This window comes from Pristiophorus japonicus, chromosome 5, assembly GCF_044704955.1.
Source record: "Pristiophorus japonicus isolate sPriJap1 chromosome 5, sPriJap1.hap1, whole genome shotgun sequence".
Classification (NCBI taxonomy): domain Eukaryota; kingdom Metazoa; phylum Chordata; class Chondrichthyes; family Pristiophoridae; genus Pristiophorus; species Pristiophorus japonicus.
Window position 1 is genome coordinate 284,115,160 of NC_091981.1, and position 20,450 is coordinate 284,135,609.

Consider the following 20,450-nt stretch of genomic DNA (forward strand, 5'->3'; position numbering starts at 1 on the left):
CTTGCAACCTGGTCATGGAGCAGGAGCGGCCATCCCTGGATCATTTCCCCTTTCCTAATCTATGGTGCTGAGGCCAATGACAGCAGCACTCTGGTTAAGATTAGCAAACTCAACACAGACCGGAAGGCCAGATCACTCACCTCAGGAATTTGAAAAGCTATTGTGGGAACTTACAAATGTTTGGGCCGCTAGCCTTCTTACATCGAGTAATATCGAGTCTACAGCGTAGTAACAGGCCATTCAGCCCACTGGTTCATGCTGGCATTTATGTTCCACACCAGCCTCCTCCCACCCTTCTTCATCTAACCCCATCAACATATCCTTCTACTCCTTTCTCCCTCATGTGTTTATCTTGCATCCCCTTAAATGCATCTGTGCTATTTGCCTCCACTACTCCCTGTGGTAGCAAGTTATACAATCGTATTACGCCGCGCAAAGAGGTTTCTCCCATATTCCCTTACTGGATTTATTCGTGTCTGTCTTATATTAATAGCACCTAATTTTGCATTCCCCTGAAAGTGGAATCACCTTCTCTACATCAACCCTATTATACCCTTCCATAATTTTAAAGACCACGCCCATTGAAGATCAGGTTACCCCTCAGCCTTCTCTTGTCTAGAGAATAAGCTCCAGCCTGTTCATCCTTTCCTGATATGTTCTGGGTATCATCCTTGTGAATCATTTTTGCACCTTCTCCAGGGGTTACGGGGAGCGGGCGGGGAAGTGGACCTGAGTCCATGATCGGATCAGCCATGATCGCATTAAATGGCGGTGCAGGCTCGAGGGGCCAAATGGCCTACTCCTGCTCCTATTTCTTATGTTCTATATCCTTTTTATAATATGGAGACCAGAAATGCACACAGTACTGCAAGTGTGATCTTTGTTTTATATTTTTGTGGGGCCAGAATAGGCAGAGTCCTCCTCCTCCTGCTGGTTTCACAGAAGTACCGGGAGTCTGCTCGACACTCCCCACCCCTTGCTCCCCCCGGCACCTCACGCCCTCCCTCCCCTCACCCCCAGGTCCCACCCGTACTCCCCCCCCCAGCTTCTCACCTCCCCCCCCCCCCGGACCCCCAGGCCCAACCCATGCTCCCCCCAAGCGTCTCACACCCCACCTCCTGCAACCGGTGAGCTGCAGCCGAGCGCCGGGTGTGCCCGGTTTGGCGCTCGCTCCAACCCGCCTCTTGCGTCGATGCAAGGCCCGAACGTGAGAACGGTGTTGGGCTGCTCCACTGCTGCTTCTCTCCACGGTTGGCAATCCTAAAACCGGCTTTCTTTCACCCGAGCAAACAGGCGGCACTTACCCAACATCATCGTAATGCACTCTAGTGATGGTCCAAGTGACAATAAACAGCAGTGGAGTCCCTGTCAAAGATTTAAAGATGACTTTACTTCAGACACCATCCAGGGCAAAGCAATCCATTTAATCGGCACCCCATCCGCTGGTTTAAACATTCACTCCCTCCACCGCCCGCGCACCGTGGCTGCAGTGTGCACCATCTACAAGATGCACTTCAGCAACTCGCCAAGGTTTCTTCGGCAGCACCTCCCAAACCCGCGACCTCTACCGCCTAGTGGGACAAGGGCAGCAGGCGCATGGGAACACCACCACCTCCACGTTCCCCTCCAAGTCACACACCATTCTGACTTGGAAGTATACCGCCGTTCCTTCATCGTCGCTGGGTCAAAATCCTGGAACTCCCTCCCTAACAGCACTGTGGGAGTACCTTCACCACACGGACTGCAGCAGTTCAAGAAGGCGGCTCACCACCACCTTCTCGAGGGCAATTAGGGATTGGCAATAAATGCCGGTCTTGCCAGCGACACCCACACCCTGAGAATGAATATAAAAATAGATGGAATCATATTTTTTCTCTGTATGTTTGTGTATGAGCAGCAAGCCCCCATCTTGCATTAGCTCCACTAGTTGTACTTACTGGGTTATTTGGGACACTGGCCTCATGCTCTGCACACAGCCCTCACTTGTGGTTCCTCAAAACTATTAGTGCATTATTGCACCTCCCACTCAGTACAGACGTGGGAATGATATCTGGGATCCTTGTGATTTACGTGGCTCAACCACTTACTGGATAAACCTCCTGAACCATCGGAGGAATTGCCCTATGTCTCTCCAACTAACCAGATCTTACTGTCCTTTTATTCATTCTCGGGATGTGGGCCTCGCTGGCAAGACCCCAGCCTTTATCGTCCAGCCTTCTATTTGCCCTGAAGGTAGTGGTGGACCTTCTTAGCAGTTTGATACAACTGCATGGATTACTGGGTCACTTCAGAGGGCAGTTAAGACTCAACCACATTGATGTGGGACTGGACTCATATATAGGCCAGATCAGGCAAAGCCAGCAGGTTTCCTCCCCTGATGGACATCAATTGGGTTTTCATGACAATCTGCGCACTTTTACTTCATGGGCACTTCTCCTGAAGATTTTTTTAGACTAAATTCAAATTTCTGAACTGCCGTGGTTGGGATTTGAACTCATGGTTTCTGGATCATTTTGCCTAGTAACTCACCCACTAGGCTAGCATACTCATTCGCCAATGAGCGTCCATCTTAAGGGTTCAACTGTGCTTCGGGGACCCGCAGCTCTCTACAAACCCGTGAGCGCCAAACCGAGACGACTGCAATGTCTGCACACGGCCAATGGGAACCAGAAAGATTGGACAGCCTGATGTATTGATCTTAGGTCACGGACACATACCCCAGCCGATTAGTATGTACCACCAGAAGTACTTTTTCTCCGAGAAGAACGATATAACCAGCAACGTGTGCAAGTACAGGCCTTCCACCAGAAGCCAGAAGAAGTTTGCCATGATGCAGTATTGAAAGAACACCATTGCAGCTTTGCAGCCAACCTGAGGTGAAGAGAGAAATATTTATTACAATGGAAATTAATCGCCTTTTAGTCAAATTTGAGAAAGAACAAGAAACGTTAACTTGGTCCATCAAGCTTTGTCCTCCTGCAGGCCTACAATGGACTCTACTTCGCCTACTTCATTTCCTATCACAGACCCTGTATAATCTGTCCTTGCTTTGACTTTAGTCCATTCAACTAATCATCTTCCACACAGTACAATCGTCCCACTATCCCATTTAATCTCCTTCCACAGGCCCTGTACATCTTGCCCTAGCCTGGAATTTAGCCCATTCATTTAGTTAAAAAAGAATTATTTCATGGGATGTGGGCGTCGCTGGCAAGGTTGGCATTTATTGCCCATCCCTAATTGCCCTGGAGAAAGTATTGGTGAGCCGCCTACTTGAACCGCTGCATGTGGTGAAGGTACTCCCATAGTGTAGTGGTTTGATACAACTGAGTGGTTTCCTAGGCCATTTCAAAGGGCAGTTAAGAGTCAACCACATTGCTGTGTGTCTGGAGTCGCATATAGGCCAGACCAGGTAAGGACAGCAGATTTCCTTCCCTCAAGGACATTAGTGAACCTGTTGGGTTTTTCTGACAATCTGGTTGTTTAATGGTCACCATTACTGAAACTAGCTTTTTAATTCCAGTTTGTTTATTTAATTAAATTAATTAATTGAATTTAAATTCCCCAGCTTCCGTGGTGTGATCTGAACTCACGTCACCAGATTATTAGTTCAGGTCTCTGATTACTAGTTCAGTAACATAACCACTAAGCTACAGATCCCTAAATTACTTGAAGGCAAGTTATATGGAATTGCTCCAAAGGTAGTCAAGCAAAACTTCATAACATAGAATAGAATCCTATTTAAAAAAGAAGGCAGATGGAAAGCAGGAAACTAAAGACCAGTTAGCCCAACATCTGTCATTGGGAAAATGCTGGAGTCCATTATTAAGGAAGCAGTAGCAGGACATTTTGGAAAAGCATAATTCAATCAAGCAGAGTCAGCATGGTTTTATGAAGGGGAAGTCATGTTTGATAAATTTGCTGGAGTTCTTTGAGGATGTAATGAGCAGGGTGGATAAGGGGGAACCAGTGGATGTGGTGTATTTGGATTTCCAGAAGGCATTCAATAAGGTGCCACATAAGAGGTTACTGCACAAGATAAAAGCTCATGGGGTTGGGGGTAATATATTAGCATGGATAGAGGATTGGCGAACTAACAGAGAACAGAGAGTCAGGATAAATGGGTAATTTTCCAGTTGGCAAACAGTAACTAATGGGGTGCCACAGGGATCAGTGCTGGGGCCTCAACTATTTACAATCTATAATAATGACTTATGTATAATATAAGTATAGTCCCTGTACACTCAATGTATAGTTACATAAGACTACTGAATGTACCTTCACACTGTATACACTGTGCTTGTACCACCAGAGGGTGCAACTGGTGGAGACCTAGGGGTCACCTGTACACAACAGGTAACCAGGTATAAAAGGGAGCTCACCATGCTGTACCCTCAGGATCTGTAATAAATGGACTAAGGTCACCACAGCTCTAGTACAATACCTTGCCTCATGGCGTCATTACTAGAGTGCTTATAAACACAATATGGATGAAGGGACCGAGTGTAATGTAGCCAAGTTTGCTGATGATACAAAGATGGGTGGGAAAGCAAATTGTGAGGAGGACACAAAAAATCTGCAAAGGGATATCGAGAGGCTAAGTGAGTGAGCAAAAGTTTGGCAGATGGAGTATAATTGGGAAAATGTGAGGTTATGCACTTTGACAGAAAAAAATAGAAAAGCAAATTATAATTTAAATGGAGAAAAATTGCAAAGTGCTGCAATACAGAAGGATTTGGGGGTCCTTGTATGAAACACAAGAAGTTAGTATGCAGGTACAGCAAGTAATCAGGAAGGCAAATGGAATGTTGGCCTTTATTGCAAGGGGGATAGAGTATACAAGCAGAGAAGTCCTGCTACAACTGTACCGGGTATTGGTGAGGCCACACCTAGAGTACTGCGTACAGTTTTGGTCTCCGTATTTAAGGAAGGATATACCTGCATTGGAGGCTGTTCAGAGAAGGTTCACGAAGTTGATTCCGGAGATGAGGGGGTTGACTTATGAGGATAGGTTTAGGTTGGGCCTCTACTCATTGGAGTTCAGAAGAATGAGACGTGATCTTATCGAAACATATAAGATAATGAGGGGGCTCGACAAGATGGGCGCAGAGAGGATATTTCCACTGATAGGGGAAACTAAAACTAGGAGACCTAGGCCCCGATACTGGTGGCCTTACAGCCCATTGCCGCCCACTGCCAACGACTGCCGCCGCGTTTTTGCTGCCGGTCTCCCTACTTGGGCTGGAACGGGCAGGAGTGGAGTACCGCAGGAACCACCCGCCGATGTCCTCTGTGGCCAAGTAGCGTAATTGGTCTCCTGCCCGCCGAACTGCCAGATTGGTGCGGGTGGGAGTCGGCACCAACAGGGGGAAGGACTGCTGCATGGAGGCTGGTCTAACCCCGACGGCAAGTACGTAGAATGGAAAAAAAGGTTAGTGAACATATAAAAACAGTTTTTTTTTTACAGATACTTACCTGGATGGGGTCCCCTGAAGGTGCTGCGGTGTTTTTTTTTGCTATGAATTTTATTTGCAGGTCTTCCACCCTCCCTGGGTCCAACTCCATCCTCGGCGGCACTTGGCAGCAAGCACATCTGGCGCCGGGTTTGAGAGCTCCTGCCCACTGCCGCCCAGATTGACGGCATAAGCTGTTATTTTGCCACTGGGCGGTGCTGCCACCTCTTTTAGAAGAATCTTCCAGGCAAAGTACCGCCTGGTCTCTCGGTGGCCATTGGCGGTCCTTTGGGCGACACTTTGGCAGGCGTTCGCTTTGACCACGTTCGGGCCCATAGTCTCAGAGTAAGGGGCCGCCCATTCTAAAACTGAGACGAGGAGGAATTTCTTCTCTCAGAAGGTTGTGAATCTGTGGAATTCTCTGCCCCAGAGAGCTGTGGAGACTGGGTCATTGAATATATTTAAGGCGGAGATAGACAGATTTTTGTGCGATAAGGGAGTGAAGGGTTATGGGGAGCGGGCGGGGAAGTGGAGCTGAATCCATGATCAGATCAGCCATGATCTTATTGAATGGCAGAGCAGGCTCGAGGGGCCGTATGGCCCGCTCCTGCTTCTATTATGTTCTTATGTAATCATAGAAATTTACAGCACGGAAGGAGACCATTTGGCCCATCGTGTCCGTGCCGGCCGACCGAGAGCTGTCCAGCCTAATCCCATTTTCCAGCTTATGGTCCGTAGCCCTGTAGGTTACAGCACTTCAAGTGTACATCCAAATATTTTTTAAATGTGGTGAGTTCCAGATCTCCACCACCCTCTGGGTGAAGAAATTTCCCCTCCAATCCCCTCTAGACCTTCTACCAGACACTTTTAATCTCTGCATCTACGTCCATTCCTCAAGTGCCTAGCCAGCTGCTTTCCCCAGGTGCCATGTCCATGATTCTAGTCACACTGGGACCAATAGAATACTTAATTACCTCTGTCTATAGCCATGCTACAACTATATCTATTGTTTTCCTCTTTTTTTTTAAAAGGTTGCAATTAGTGGGCAGGCAGTGGAAAACCAGAGGACATTTGAAGCCCGACTTATTGCCGGACATTATCAGGCACAGTTACATTCAGTGACTCAAAATCAGAATATTAATAGATCGCTTCAAACGTAAACTATCAGCAGGTCTGAATGGACCTTCTGTCTTGAGATACCGCCCAGCAGGGTGTTGCCTTCTGAGTCAGGAGTATCCCCAGGAGGTGGAGGAGCTATCTTTGATTAAAAGCTGATTTCCAGTGGAGCTGTGACACTTTTTGTCCTATCACACAAATGGTAATGAAGTAATTTGAGACGTGATGTGGTGAGTGCAGCATGCTTAGGCGCAACAGGTGACTATGGTTAGAATCATAGAAAAGAAAAATTACGACATTCGGCCCATCGTGTCTGTAGGTTACGGCTCTTTAAGTGCACATCCAAGTACTTTATAAATGTGACGAGAGTTTCTGTCTCTACCACCCTTTCAGGCAGTGAGTTCCAGACCCCCACCACCCTCTGGCTGAAGACATTTTTCCTCATCTCCCCTCTGATCCTCCTCCCAACTTCTTTAAATCTATGCCCCCTGGTTATTGACCCCTCTGCTAAGGGAAATAGGCCCTTCCTATCCACTCTATCCAGGCCCCTCATAATTTTATACACCTCAATCAGGTCTCCCCTCAGCCTCCTCTGTTCAAAGGAAAACAACCCCAGCCTATCCAATCTTTTCTCATAGCTAAAAGCCAAAACTCTACTCTACTGGGGATTTTCCTCGCCTCGTGTCTGGGTCTATTGTAGACTAACTGATGGAGACTGGTTGCTACGATTAGTCAATAACTCAATTATTCTTGATTCGTGCGACTGCCACGCTGGGAGAAGATGAGCTGGATGGATGGTGGTCTTCTAACATCTAGCAATTTTGAGGGGGAAAGACGTGACTTAAAGGAGCAGAACAGCCCTGATAAAGCAGTTAGCTTAAGTTTTTGCAGGCCATATAAGTGACCGGGGCCTACAAAGGTTGGTTTCCAGGGCTGAACAGGAGGGAGAGGGGAACCCATGACAAGGCCCTCTCCCTCCAATCTCACAGTTTGGGGGCATGCTCACCTTTACCACAGGTGGTATCAGAGCGAGACAGCAATAGAGGCAGACAAGAGGGAAATGGACTGGGAACTTGAACATAATAAGAACAGAAGAAATAGGAGCAGGAGTAGGCCATATGGCCCTTGAGCCTGCTCCGCCATTCAATAAGATCATGGCTGATCTGATCATGGACTCAGCTCCACTTCCCCGCCCGTTCCCCATAACCCCTTATCGTTTAAGAAACTGTCTATTTCTGTCTTAAATTTATTCAATGTTCCAACTTCCACAGCACTCCACAGATTTACAACCCTCTGAGAGAAGAAATTTCTCCTCATCTCTGTTTGAAAATGGACGGCCCCCTTATTCTAAGATCATGTCCTATAGTTCCACCTTATCGAGCCCCCTCATAACCTTATATATTTCGATAAGATCACTTCTCATTCTTCTAAATTCCAATCAGTAGAGGCCCAACCTACTCAACCTTTCCTCATAAGTCAACCCCCTCATCTCTGGAATCAACCTAGTGAACCTTCTCTGAACTGCCTCCAAAGCAAGTATATCCTTTCGTAAACCTGGAAACCAAAACTGCACGCAGTATTCCAGGTGTGGCCTCACCAATACCCTGTATAACTGCAACAAGATTTTCCTGCTTTTATACTCCATCCCCTCTGCAATAAAGGCCAAGATACCATTGGCCTTCCTGATCACTTGCTGTACCTGCATACTATCCTTTTGTGTTTCATGCACAAGTACCCCCAGGTCCTGCTGTACTGCGGCACTTTGCAATCTTTCTCCATTTAAATAATAACTTGCTCTTTGATTTTTTTCTGCCAAAGGGCATGACCTCACACTTTCCAACATTATGCTCCACCTGCCAAATTTTTGCCCACTCACTTAGCCTGTCTGTGTCCTTTTGCAGATTTTTTGTGTCCTCCTCACACATTGCTTTTCCTCCCATCTTTGTATCATCAACTTGGGTCCCCTCTCCCTGTAGGCAGTCCCGGCTGAGGAAAGAGGATAGCAAGACCAAGGTCAGGGTGGGGAGGTGGCGGTAGGCCAACTTGCCCGATATTCTTCATTGTTTCTGCCGCTGTCCCCGCCCCTTTCCGGGCTGGAGAGTGGAGGAAAAAGCAACGCTTACACTTTACTGAAATAGCGGTGTTTCGCTCCTGGGCTAAGCAGCAAGCTTTACATTTCTACAGCGCCTTTCACAACCTTTGGATAAACCTGAAATGCTTCACAGCCAATGAAGTACTTTGGAAACATAGTCACTGTTGTAATGTAGGAAAGGCAGCAGCCAATTTGCACACAGCAAGCTCCCACAAACAGCAATGTGATAATGACCAGATAATCTGTTTTTTAGCGATGTTGGTTGAGGGATAGATATTGGACGGGTCACCGGGGAGAACCCCCCTACTCTTCTTTGAAATAGTGCCATGGGATCTTTTACGATCCCCCCCCCCCCACCACCTCCCGGCCCCTGAGAGAGACATGGATTAATGTCCCATGCAAACGACAGCACCTCTGGCAGTGCAGCACTCCCTCAGTATTGCACTGGAGTGTCAGCCTGGATTGCGTGCTCAAGTCTCTTGAGTGGGACTTGAACTCAGAGGCAAGAGTGCTACCAACTGAGCCACGGCACAGCAACAAGACACGACTGAAGGACACCGGGAAGTGCAGGGGTATTTTCCTTTAACTCATTTTAGTTGGTGCGAACTTTCTATAGCGTGCGCCCCTCCATTAATGCTATCGGCTCCCTCTGTTAGAACAGGCAACTCGACTCAGATTGTACCATGCAGAACGGGTAGTGCTGGGCCCCACCACTCAGCACCAACTCTGACGGGGGAATAAAATGTCCATTTATGTTGAAGCCTGGGAGAGAATGCCGAGGAGATTTACTCGAATGGTACCAGTGATGAGGGGCTTATGTGCAGAGACTAGAGAAGCTGCCATTGCTCTCCTTAGAGCAGAGAAGGTAATGGGGAGATTTAATGGTGGTGTTCAAAATCATGAAGGTTGTTGTGCCTAAAGAGAAACCGTTTCCAGTGGCAGGAGGGTTGGTAACCAGAGGACACAGATTTAAGATCATTGGCATAGCAGCAGAGGAGGAGATGAGGAGATTTTGTTTTTCCGCAGTGAGTTGTGATGATCTGGAATGTGCTGCCTGAAAGAGCGGTGGAGGCAGATACAATAGTAACTTTTAAGAGGGAATTGGATAAATACCAGGGCTATGTGGAAAGTGCAGGGGGGAGTGGGACTAATTGGAGAGCTCTTTCAAAGAGCCGGCACAGGCACACAAGAACATAAGAAATAGGAGCAGGAGTAGGCCATTTGGCCCTTCCAGCCTGCTCCGCCATTCAATAAGACCTGATCTTGGGCTCAGCTCCACTTCCCTGCCCGCTTCCCATAACCCTTGACTCCCTTATCATTCAAAAGTCTGTCTATCTCCGCCTTAAATATATTCAATGACCCAGCCTCCACAGCTCTCTGGGGCGGAGAATTCCAAAGATTCACGACCCTCTGAGAGAAGAAATTCCTCCTCATCTCCGTACCTCGGTGTGAATGGCCTCCTTCAGTGCTGTATGATGCTACGATTATCCGTATCCTAGGATACGAAGTTATGCTTGTTGGTGGAATGTTCTGATGTTAAGCGACAGAACAGTGACAGTAAAGGCTGGGTAAAGGGGAAACAATTCTTAGTTACTGCGTTCAATTAATTCAGGCGCATAGCGCTGTGATGAAAGGATCTGAACCTCACTTTGATAGTCCTTGTCTGCTGTTAATCTGAAATATCTGGAAAAGGGGAGGTGCAACGAGACCTGGGTGTCATGGTACATCAGTCATTGAAGGTTGGCATGCAGGTACAGCAGGCGGTTAAGAAAGCAAATGGCATGTTGGCCTTCATAGCGAGGGGATTTGAGTACAGGGGCAGGGAGGTGTTACTACAGTTGTACAGGGCCTTGGTGAGGCCACACCTGGAGTATTGTGTACAGTTTTGGTCTCCTAACGTGAGGAAGGACATTCTTGCTATTGAGGGAGTGCAGCGAAGGTTCAGCAGACTGATTCCCGGGATGGTGGGACTGACCTATCAAGAAAGAGTGGATCAACTGGGCTTGTATTCACTGGAGTTCAGAAGAATGAGAGGGGATCTCATAGAAACGTTTAAAATTCTGACGGGTTTTGACAGGTTAGATGCAGGAAGAATGTTCCCAATGTTGGGGAAGTCCAGAACCAGGGGTCACAGTCTAAGGATAAGGGGTAAGCCATTTAGGACCGAGATGAGGAGAAACTTCTTCACCCAGAGAGTGGTGAACCTGTGGAATTCTCTACCACAGAAAGTTGTTGAGGCCAATTCACTAAATATATTCAAAACGGAGTTACATGTAGTCTTTACTACTAGGGGGATCAAGGGGTATGGCGAGAAAGCAGGAATGGGTACTGAAGTTGCATGTTCAGCCATGAACTCATTGAATGGTGGTGCAGGCTCGAAGGGCCGAATGGCCTGCTCCTGCACCTATTTTCTATGTTTCTATGTTTCTATCAAACTCAAAAAATTGACTGGTTGAATATACTCTCTGGAAGAACAAAGAGAATAATTTTCGTTTTGAACAGATGAAACTGTTGCGTTGTTGACAAGGTGAATTTTTAACCACTTTTCTCATCCCCTGCAAATGAGGTGCCGTGTTTCAACGGAGTCTTTTATCTGGGCTGCTGGCCAGTTATTTAATTCTCTGCTTTATGCAAAATAATTGACCCCCTTGGCTCCAACGATGCTCGCAGGTCAAAGTTAACTTCTGATTGGCCAAAAAAATAAAAACAGATTTAGGGTTTTCAGCCAATGGATTTTAACCAGCAGAGAGCTGACTCTGAAAACTGAATGTTGGATTGATCGAAGATAAGAATAGGAGGCCTTAAAACAAATGGACAACTGGAATAAATAAACAATAAAAGGCAAAATGGCATTGTAATGTATGCACCTGTGAGTATGCTCACAGATTTGCAGAGCTGTTGAGTTGTGAATGGCTTAGCCAGTCAATAAAACCCCAGCCAATTGGGTTCAGGGGATCCACGATGAGGCAGGTGGTTGTGAGCCTGGTGGATGAACTAGTAATGTGTAGTGTGATTATTAAACCTTTTGCGCATAAATCAACTAGTTCTTAATAGCAATGTGTTACATAAGAACATAAGAACATAAGAATTAGAAACAGGAGTAGGCCATCTAGCCCCTCGAGCCTGCTCCGCCATTCAGTAAGATCATGGCTGATCTGGCCGTGGATTCAGCTCCACTTACCCGCCCTCTCCCCGCAACCCTTAATTCCCTTATTGGTTAAAAATCTATCTATCTGTGACTTGAATACATTCAATGAGCCAGCCTCAACTGCTTCCTTGGGCAGAGAATTCCACAGAGTCACAACCCTCTGGGAGAAGAAATTCCTTCTCAACTCGGTTTTAAATTGGCTCCCCCGTATTTTGAGGCTGTGCCCCCTAGTTCTAGTCTCCCCTACCAGTGGAAACAACCTCTCTGCCTCTATCTTGTCTATCCCTTTCATGATTTTAAATGTTTCTATAAGATCACCCCTCATCCTTCTGAACTCCAACGAGTAAAGACCCAGTCTACTAATCTATCATCATAAGGTAACCCCCTCATCTCCGGAATCAGCCTAGTGAATCATCTCTGTACCCCCTCCAAAGCCAGTATATCCTTCCTTAAGTAAGGTGACCAAAACTGCACGCAGTACTCCAGGTGCGGCCTTACCAATACCCTATACAGTTGCAGCAGGACCTCCCTGCTTTTGTACTCCATCCCTCTCGCAATAGCAAGTGTTGCTATCAATTGTTAAACAACGAACACATGAAGCAAATACATTGCAGACACAGAGAAGCGAGAGAAACAGCGATTTACTTGTACTTCTTTCAATTTAGTATACTGTATTTGCTGCTCATGATGTGGTCTCCTCTACACTGGGGAGACCAAGCATAGATTGGGTGAGCACCTCCGTTCAGTCCCCAAGTTGTGACCCTGAGCTTCCGGTCGCCTGTCACTTTAATTCTCCACTCCATTCCCACTCTGACCTCTCTGTCCTCAGTCTCCTGCACTGTTCCAATGAAGCTCAACGCAAGCTCGAGGAACAGCACCTCATCTTTCGTTTAGGCAATTTACAGCCTTCTGGACTCAACAATGAGTTCAAAAATTTCAGAGCGTAACCTCTGCCAATCTTTGGCTCCCTTCCCCCATCCCCCCCTCAGAGCCTGTTTCTTTTTTTCTTTTTGTCTCCTTGTCTCTAATGGCAGCTGGTCATTCACACCCTATCTTGACTAATGTTTTTCTAACTCCTGGCATTACCTTTTGAATTTGGGCCATCATCCCTTTTGTCTCTCTAATCTCTCCTGCCTTCCACCCTAACACAGACCTTCCCTTTTGTTCTTTCTTCCCCTCCCCCTTTCAGTGCTTGTTAAGAATCCGTTCTTTCCGAACACTCTCCAGTTCTGACGAAGGATCATCGGCCCGAAACGTTAACTCTGCTTCTCTCCCCACAGATGCTGCCTGACCCGCTGAGGTTTCCAGCATTTTCTGTTTTTATTCCAGATTCCCGCATCCGCAGTGTTTGGCTTTAGAATCAGGCGTTGTTTGTGCACCCAGAACCACCTGGTACAGACTGCACGTGTGTGCACTTCAGTACAAGGACAGGATCCGGCATGGATCTGAGCTTTGGCTAACGAGCCTCCGGGAACCCTGCATCACCAGTTGAGAGCAAAGACCCAGAACAACAAGACTTGCAGCAGAGTAGAGGAGAACATTTTTGGAGGAGGTGCGGGGTCTGAGGGGTGGGGAATGCGGTGGGGCGTGGGGTAGGGGGCAATGGGGGGAGAGGGGAACAAAGTGGACAAAACACTTGCAAAATAATTCTGTGGCACACCATCCCATGAGCTGTGCAATGCAGTTTTGAAGTGGCAATAAAATACCCTCCGGCAGCCTTGACTGTAATTATTACATGGGCTTACTGGATTTTCATCAGTATTTTGGGATTTGACCCCCTCTGGCGTACTGCGCTCAGTTCTGGGCACCGCTGCTCAGGACAGATATTAAAATGCCATGAACAGGTACATAAATTAATTAAAAAGGCGAATGAAATGCAAGATTATTAGAATGTCATGAGCAGGTACAGAAATTAATCAAAAAGCCTAATAGATGTTCGCATTTATATCTAGAGGACTAGGGGGCAGAAGTTATGCTGCAGCAATACTAAACCCTGGTTAGACCACACCTGGAGTACAGTGAGCAGTTCTGGGCACCTTAGGAAGGATATATTGGCCTCTGAGGAGAGCTTCCACAAATTAGGATTGTATTCTTTAGAATTTAGAAGGTTAAGAAGTGATCTGATTGAAGTTTTCAGGATATTAAGGGGAACAGGTTGGATAGATAGAGATAAACTATTCCCGCTGGTTGGGGAGTCCAGGGCTAGGGGACATAGTCTAAAAATTAGAGCCAGACATTTCAGGAGTGAAATTAGGAAACAAAGGGTGGTAGAAATTTGGAACTCTCTTCCCCAAATGGCAACTGATGCTAGATCAATTGTTAATTTTAAATCGGAGATTGATAGCTTTCTGTTAACCAAAGGGATATGGGCCAATGGCGGGTATATGGAGTTAGGTCGCAGATCAGCCACGATCTCATTGAATGGCGGAACAGGCTCGAGGGGCTGAATGGCCTACTCCTGTTCCTATGATATATTGGCCTTAGATCTAAAATGCCGATTCACCAAAACCTGGAAACGTCTCTTACTAAATCCAGCAGTGGACCTGGACAGGGTTAAGAAAATAACGGCTACACGATTTCTCTTCAGACGCAGAAAAATAAGGATAACGCTTAATTCTTTGAATTTCTCATTTGCCGCTTTGCCAAAAAATGTCACTTCACACCGCATTTGCACTGGATTCAATTATTGACATATGAAAAAAATAAAACGTTCCCTGCGAGAGGCTGAGATATTCCAATCATTACAATGGAACAGTTTCACCTTCCCGCTCCTCGCTCCGCTTCCCCGCCCCGCAACTATCGCAACAAACTCTACACGTCTTCGACCACAGTCTTCCATTGGTGCCCCTTGATGCCTGTCCGTCTGGTTGTCACTTCCAATTCCTACGCTTTCAGACTGTCTGGCCTTTCAGAAAGGAGCATTGACAATCTTACCGATTACAATGAACTCACTACCTTCACAGTTGGGTTTTATCCCACTCAATTCTACAAAAGCCTCCATTCTCTGGAGTCCGGTCCTGATAGTGTCCTCAAGATGTCTGCCTGGGAATTGGCCACTTTCCTCCCACCTTGTTCCTTTATCTTTTATCATCGTTGTTCCTCGAAGCATTCCGCTGTTCTTCCTAAGCTCCGAATACATTGTCCTGCACCCTCCCTGTATCGCCACTGTGTTAACAACAACAATTTGAATTTATATAGCGCCTTTAACGTAGTGAAATGTCCCAAGGTGCCTCACAGGAGTATTATGCGCTACAAATTTGACACCGAGCCGCATAAGGAGAAATTAGCGCATGTGACCAAGGTCACAGAGGTAGGTTTTAAGGAGCGTCTTGAAGGAGGAAAGAGAGGTAGAGAGGTTTAGGCAGGGAGTTCCAGAGCTTGGGGGCCTCGGCAACAGAAGGCACGACCATCAATGGTTGAGCGATTATAATCAGAGATGCTCAGGAGGGCAGAATTCGAGGAGCGTAGACATCTTGGGGGATTGTGGGGCTGGAGGAGATTACGGAGATAGGGAGGGGCGAGGCCATAGAGGATTTGAAAATACGGATGAGAATTGTGAAATTGAGGCGTTGCTTAACCGGAAGCAAATGTAGGTCAGTGAGCACAAGGGTCACGGGTGAGCTGGACTTGGTGCAAATTAGGGCACGGGCAGCCGAGTTTTGGATCAGCCCTAGTTTGCATAGGTAGAACGCGGGAGGCCAGCCAGGAGTGCGTTGGAATAGTCAAGTCTAGAGGTAACAAGGGCATGGATGAGGGCTTCAGCAGCGGGTGAGCTGAGGCAAGAGCGGAGACGGTCGATGTTACGGAGGTGGAAATAGGTGGTCTTAGTTATGCTGCGGATATGTGGTCGAAAGCTCATTTCAGGGTCAAATATGACACCAAGGTTGCGAACAGTCTGGTTTAGCCTCAGACAGGAGTTGGGGAGAGAGATGGAGTCACTGTCTAGGGAACGGAGTTTGTGATGGAGACCGAAAACAATGGCTTTGGTCTTCCCAATATTCAAATGGAGAACATTTCTGCTCATCCAGAACTGGACAACATTTCTGCTCATCCAGAACTGGATGTCGGACAAGCAGTCTGACAATCTAGAGACCGTGGAGGGGTCGAGAGAAGTGGTGGTGAGGCAGAGCTGGGGGTCATGAGCGTACATGTGGAAACTGACACTGTGTTTCCGGATGATGACGCAAAGAGGAACATGTAGTTGAGAAATTGGAGAGGGCTGTTAAAGTCAAGACATTGCAGCACCTTCAGCTATAGGTCTTTCTTTCTCAAAGCCCCCAAACCATGGAATACCCAAACCCCTCGAGACTCTCCTGCTCCCTGCAACTCTACAGGGCTTTAAAAACCCACGTTTGGCCTTGACGAACCGCTGTTACTTCTTGATCTGCCTTGTCAGATCACCTACTCTTTCCAACCTTGGTTGTATCCGAATAAACTCGGCAGCCTGTGTGCTAACTCGCACCGAGTCCCGCTCACCCATCACCCCTATACTTGCTGACCTACATTGGCTCCCAGTTAAGCAATGCCTCGCTTTCAAAATTCTCACCCTTGTTTACAAATCCCTCTGTTGTGTATCTGTAAAGCATGCACTCCCATGTTCCGCCACCAGGGAGTGCATCCCTGAAGTCCCAAGGGATCCCAGCATCCCTTGGGAGCACTGTATATAAGCCGGCCCCAAAGGCCTGTTCCTCTGGAGTGTCTTAATAAAGACTGAGGTCACGGTTACTTTAATCTCCCTGTGTGCAGTCTCATCTGTGTTAGGAACACAACAACTGGCGACGAGTATACGAATCCAACGCAAAGATGCAGCAAACTGTGGGCATCCTGGAGAAGTTCTCGGAGGGTGAGGACTGGGAAGCCTATGTCGAACAGCTAGACCAGTACTTTTTAGCCAACGAGCTGGACGGAGAAGGAAGCGCTGCAAAAAGGAGGGCGGTCCGCCTCATGGTCTGCGGCGCACCGACCTACAGCCTCAAGAAGAATCTTCTGGCTCTGGTGAAACCCACAGATAAATCGTATGAGGAGCTGTGGACACTGGTTCGGGAGCATCTTAACCCGAGGAAGAGCGTGCTGATGGCGAGGTATCGGTTCTACACGTGCCAGCGATCTGAAGGTCAGGAAATGGCGAGCTACGTCGCCGAGCTAAGGCGACTTGCAGGACAATGTGCGTTTGTTGGCTACCTGGAGCAAATGCTCAGAGACTTTTTTGTACTGGGCATTGGCCACGAGACCATCCTACGAAAACTTTTGACTGTAGAGACACCGACCCTCAGTAAGGCCACTGTGATAGAACAGGCGTTTATTCCACCAGTGATTACACCAAACAAATCTCTCAGCATACAAATGCTAGCAATGTTCATAAATTAACTGGAACTGTGTTTGCGAGCAGAAATGTACAGGGCAGAAATTACGAGTCTGCAACTGCCAGCAGGCATCAGGTGACCCAGATGACTCAGAGTCCGCAACAAAGGATGAATGCAAGGCAATTCACACCTTGTTGGCGTTGTGGAGGCTTCCATTCAGCCTATTCATGCCGCTTCAAAGGGTATGTTTGCAAAAGCTGTGGAACAATGGGGCACCTCCAGACAAGCTGCAAGCTCTGCAAAACCTGCTAACCACCACGTGGCAGAGGAAGATCGGTCTATGGTGGATCAAAGCAATTTCGAGCCTCAGAGAGAGGAGGCAGATGCTAAAGTACACGGGGTGTACACATTTTCGATGAAATGTCCACCTATAATGCTAAATGTAAAATTGAATGGCTTACCCGTAGCCATGGAACTGGACACTGGTGCTAGCCAATCCATCATGAGTAAAAAGATGTTTGAGAGACTGTGATGCAACAAGGCATTCAGACCAGCCCTGAGCCCCATCTGCACGAAACTGAGAACGTACACCAAAGAGCTTATCACTGTCCTGGGCAGCGCCATGGTTAAGGTCACCTCCGAGGGCACGGTGCATGAACTGCCACTCTGGATTGCCCCGGGCGATGGCCCCACACTGCTTGGAAGGAGCTGGCTGGGCAAAATCCGCTGGAACTGGGATGACATCCGAGTGTTATCATATGTCCATGAGGCCTCATGTACCCAGGTTCTTAACAAATTTCCTTCCCTTTTTGAGCCAGGCATCGGAAACTTTTCCGGGGCGAAGGTGCGGATCCACTTGGTCCCAGAGGCACGACCCATTCACCACAAGGCGCGAGCGGTACCTCACATGATGAGGGAGAGAGTGGAAATCGAGCTGGACAAGCTGCAATGCGAGGGCATCATCTCCCCAGTGGAATTCAGCGAGTGGGCCAGCCCGATTGTTCCAGTACTCAAAAGCGGTTAGGATTTGCGGCGATTAAAAAGTAACTATTAATCGTTTCTCGCTACAGGACCAATACCCGCTACCTAAGGCAGATGACCTATTTGCAACGCTGGCAGGAGGCAAGACGTTCACCAAGCTCGAGCTGACTTCGGCCTACATGACGCAGGAGCTGGAGGAGTCTTCGAAGGGCCTCACCTGCATCAACACACATAAGGGACCGTTCATCTACAACAGATGTCCGTTTGGAATTCGGTCGGCTGCAGCGATCTTCCAGAGAAACATGGAGAGCCTACTCAAGTCGGTACCACACACGGTACCACCCTCCATGGCCTCGCCCCTCCCTATCTCTGTAATCTCCTCTAGCCCAGAACCCCTGAGATGTCTGTGCTCCTCAAATTCTGTCCTTCTGAGCATCCCTGATTGTAATCGCTCAACCATCGATGGCCGTGCCTTCTGTGCCGAGGCCCCAAGCTCTGGAACTCCCTCCCTAAACCTCTCCGCCTCTCTTTCCTACTTTAAAATTCTCCCTAAAACCTACCTCTTTGATGAAGCTTTTGGTCACCCGCCCTAATTTCTCCTTATGTGGCTCAGTGGCAATTTTTTGTCCTGTGAAGCACCTTGGGACGTTTCACTATGTTAAAGGTGCTATATAAATATAAGTTGGTGTTGTAATCTGCGTCAACTGGCCTGTGCCCTTCATCTAGGTTTCTCAATTAAGCAGTTTAAAATGAAACAAAAAGGAAGAATGATAGAGGATAAATTTTAAAAAGCAAATCAATTGATCATGCCTCCAGTTTGGCTTTCTGGGTCAGGAGGCCCCAGATTATCTCCTAGGAAGGTCTGAAGCTGTCACCTCATTGATCAATGGAGTGGCTCTGGTCGGAGACCGGTCGCTTCCTATTGATGAGATCATGAAGTGGCCAAATCGGAAGGAGTAACTGACCTGTCGGGGCTGCTTGTAGGAAGAAATGGTCACGTCAAACTTTTTTTTTTAATTAAAAGTGGTTTGACCCAAAAGTATTCTCCCCTTCGACTTTCCTTCCCACTTTCAAACATGCGGTAAATTGGGTTTGACAGAAAGAGACGTCTGCTACTCGGTACTTACTGAGACTGTGAAGCAATGGTCTAAATCATCAGCTTCAAACAAGACAAGGTCCTTGATGAAGACAGCGATGGCCCTCAGAATGAAGGACATAAACAGGTGGATGTGGATGTAATTTCGTGTACAGTGCAACTTCCTGCAGAAAAAATGAACAGCAATTAGTGCCCTACACCCAGTCTCCATAACCTCCTCCAGCCCTACCCCCAATCTCTGCAAACCTCCTCCAGCCCTACACCCGACCTCTGTAACCTCCAGCCTTACACCCGACCTCTGTAACCTCCTCCAGCCCTACATGTTGGAATCAATTAATAAGGACGTAATAGCATCGCATTTGGAAAGCAGTGACAGGATCGGTCCAAGTCAGCATGGATGTATGAAAGGGAAATCATGCTTGACAAATCTAGAAATTTTTGAGGATGTAACTAGTACAGTGGACAAAGGAGAACCAGTGGATGTGGTGTATTTGGACTTTCAAAAGGCTTTTGACAAGGTCCCACACAAGAGATTATTGTGCAAAATTAAAGCACATGATATTGGGGGTAACGTATTGACGTGGATAGAGAACTAGAAGACAGGAAGCAGAGAGTAGGAATAAACGGGTCCTTTTCAGAATGACAGGCAGTGACTAGTGGGGTACCGCAGGGTTCAGTGCTGGGACCACAGCTCTTTACAATATACATTAATGATTTGGATGAAGGAATTGAATGTAATATCTCCAAGTTTGCAGATGACACTAAGCTGGGTGGCAGTGCGAGCTGTGAGGAGGATGCTAAGAGGCTGCAGGGTGACTTGGACAGGTTAGGTGAGTGGGCAAATGCATGCAGATGCAGTATAATGTAGATAAATGTGAGGTTATCCACTTTGGTGGCAAAAACAGGGAGGCGGAATATTATCTGAATGGTGACAGATTAGGAAAAGAGGAGATGTAACGAGACCTGGATGTTATAGTGCATCAGTCATTGAAAGTTGACATGCAGGTACAGCAGGCGGTGAAGAAGGCAAATGGCATGTTGGCCTTCATAGCGAGAATATTTGAGTATAAGAGTAGGGGGGTCTTACTGCATTTGTACAGGGCCTTGGTGAGGCCACACCTTGAATATTGTGTACAGTTTTAATCTGAGGAAGAACATTCTTGCTATTGAGGGAGTGCAGCGAAGGTTCACCAGACTGATTCCCGGGATAGCAGGACTGACATATGAAGAAAGACTGGATCGACTAGGCTTATATTCACTG

General features: G+C 47.3%; 1 protein-coding gene across 1 annotated transcript in view; it reads right to left on the reverse strand.

The window, feature by feature from the left end:
- Positions 1–20,450, reverse strand: part of vipr1b (vasoactive intestinal peptide receptor 1b) — a 99,361-nt gene that overhangs the window by 9,543 nt on the left and 69,368 nt on the right. Inside the window, exons 6-8 of the mRNA XM_070880125.1 lie at positions 19,221–19,353; positions 2,718–2,871; positions 1,305–1,365 (exon numbers count right to left, since the gene is read on the reverse strand). Coding sequence (XP_070736226.1) covers positions 1,305–1,365; positions 2,718–2,871; positions 19,221–19,353 — 348 coding nt within the window. The remainder of the gene's footprint in view (positions 1–1,304; positions 1,366–2,717; positions 2,872–19,220; positions 19,354–20,450) is intronic.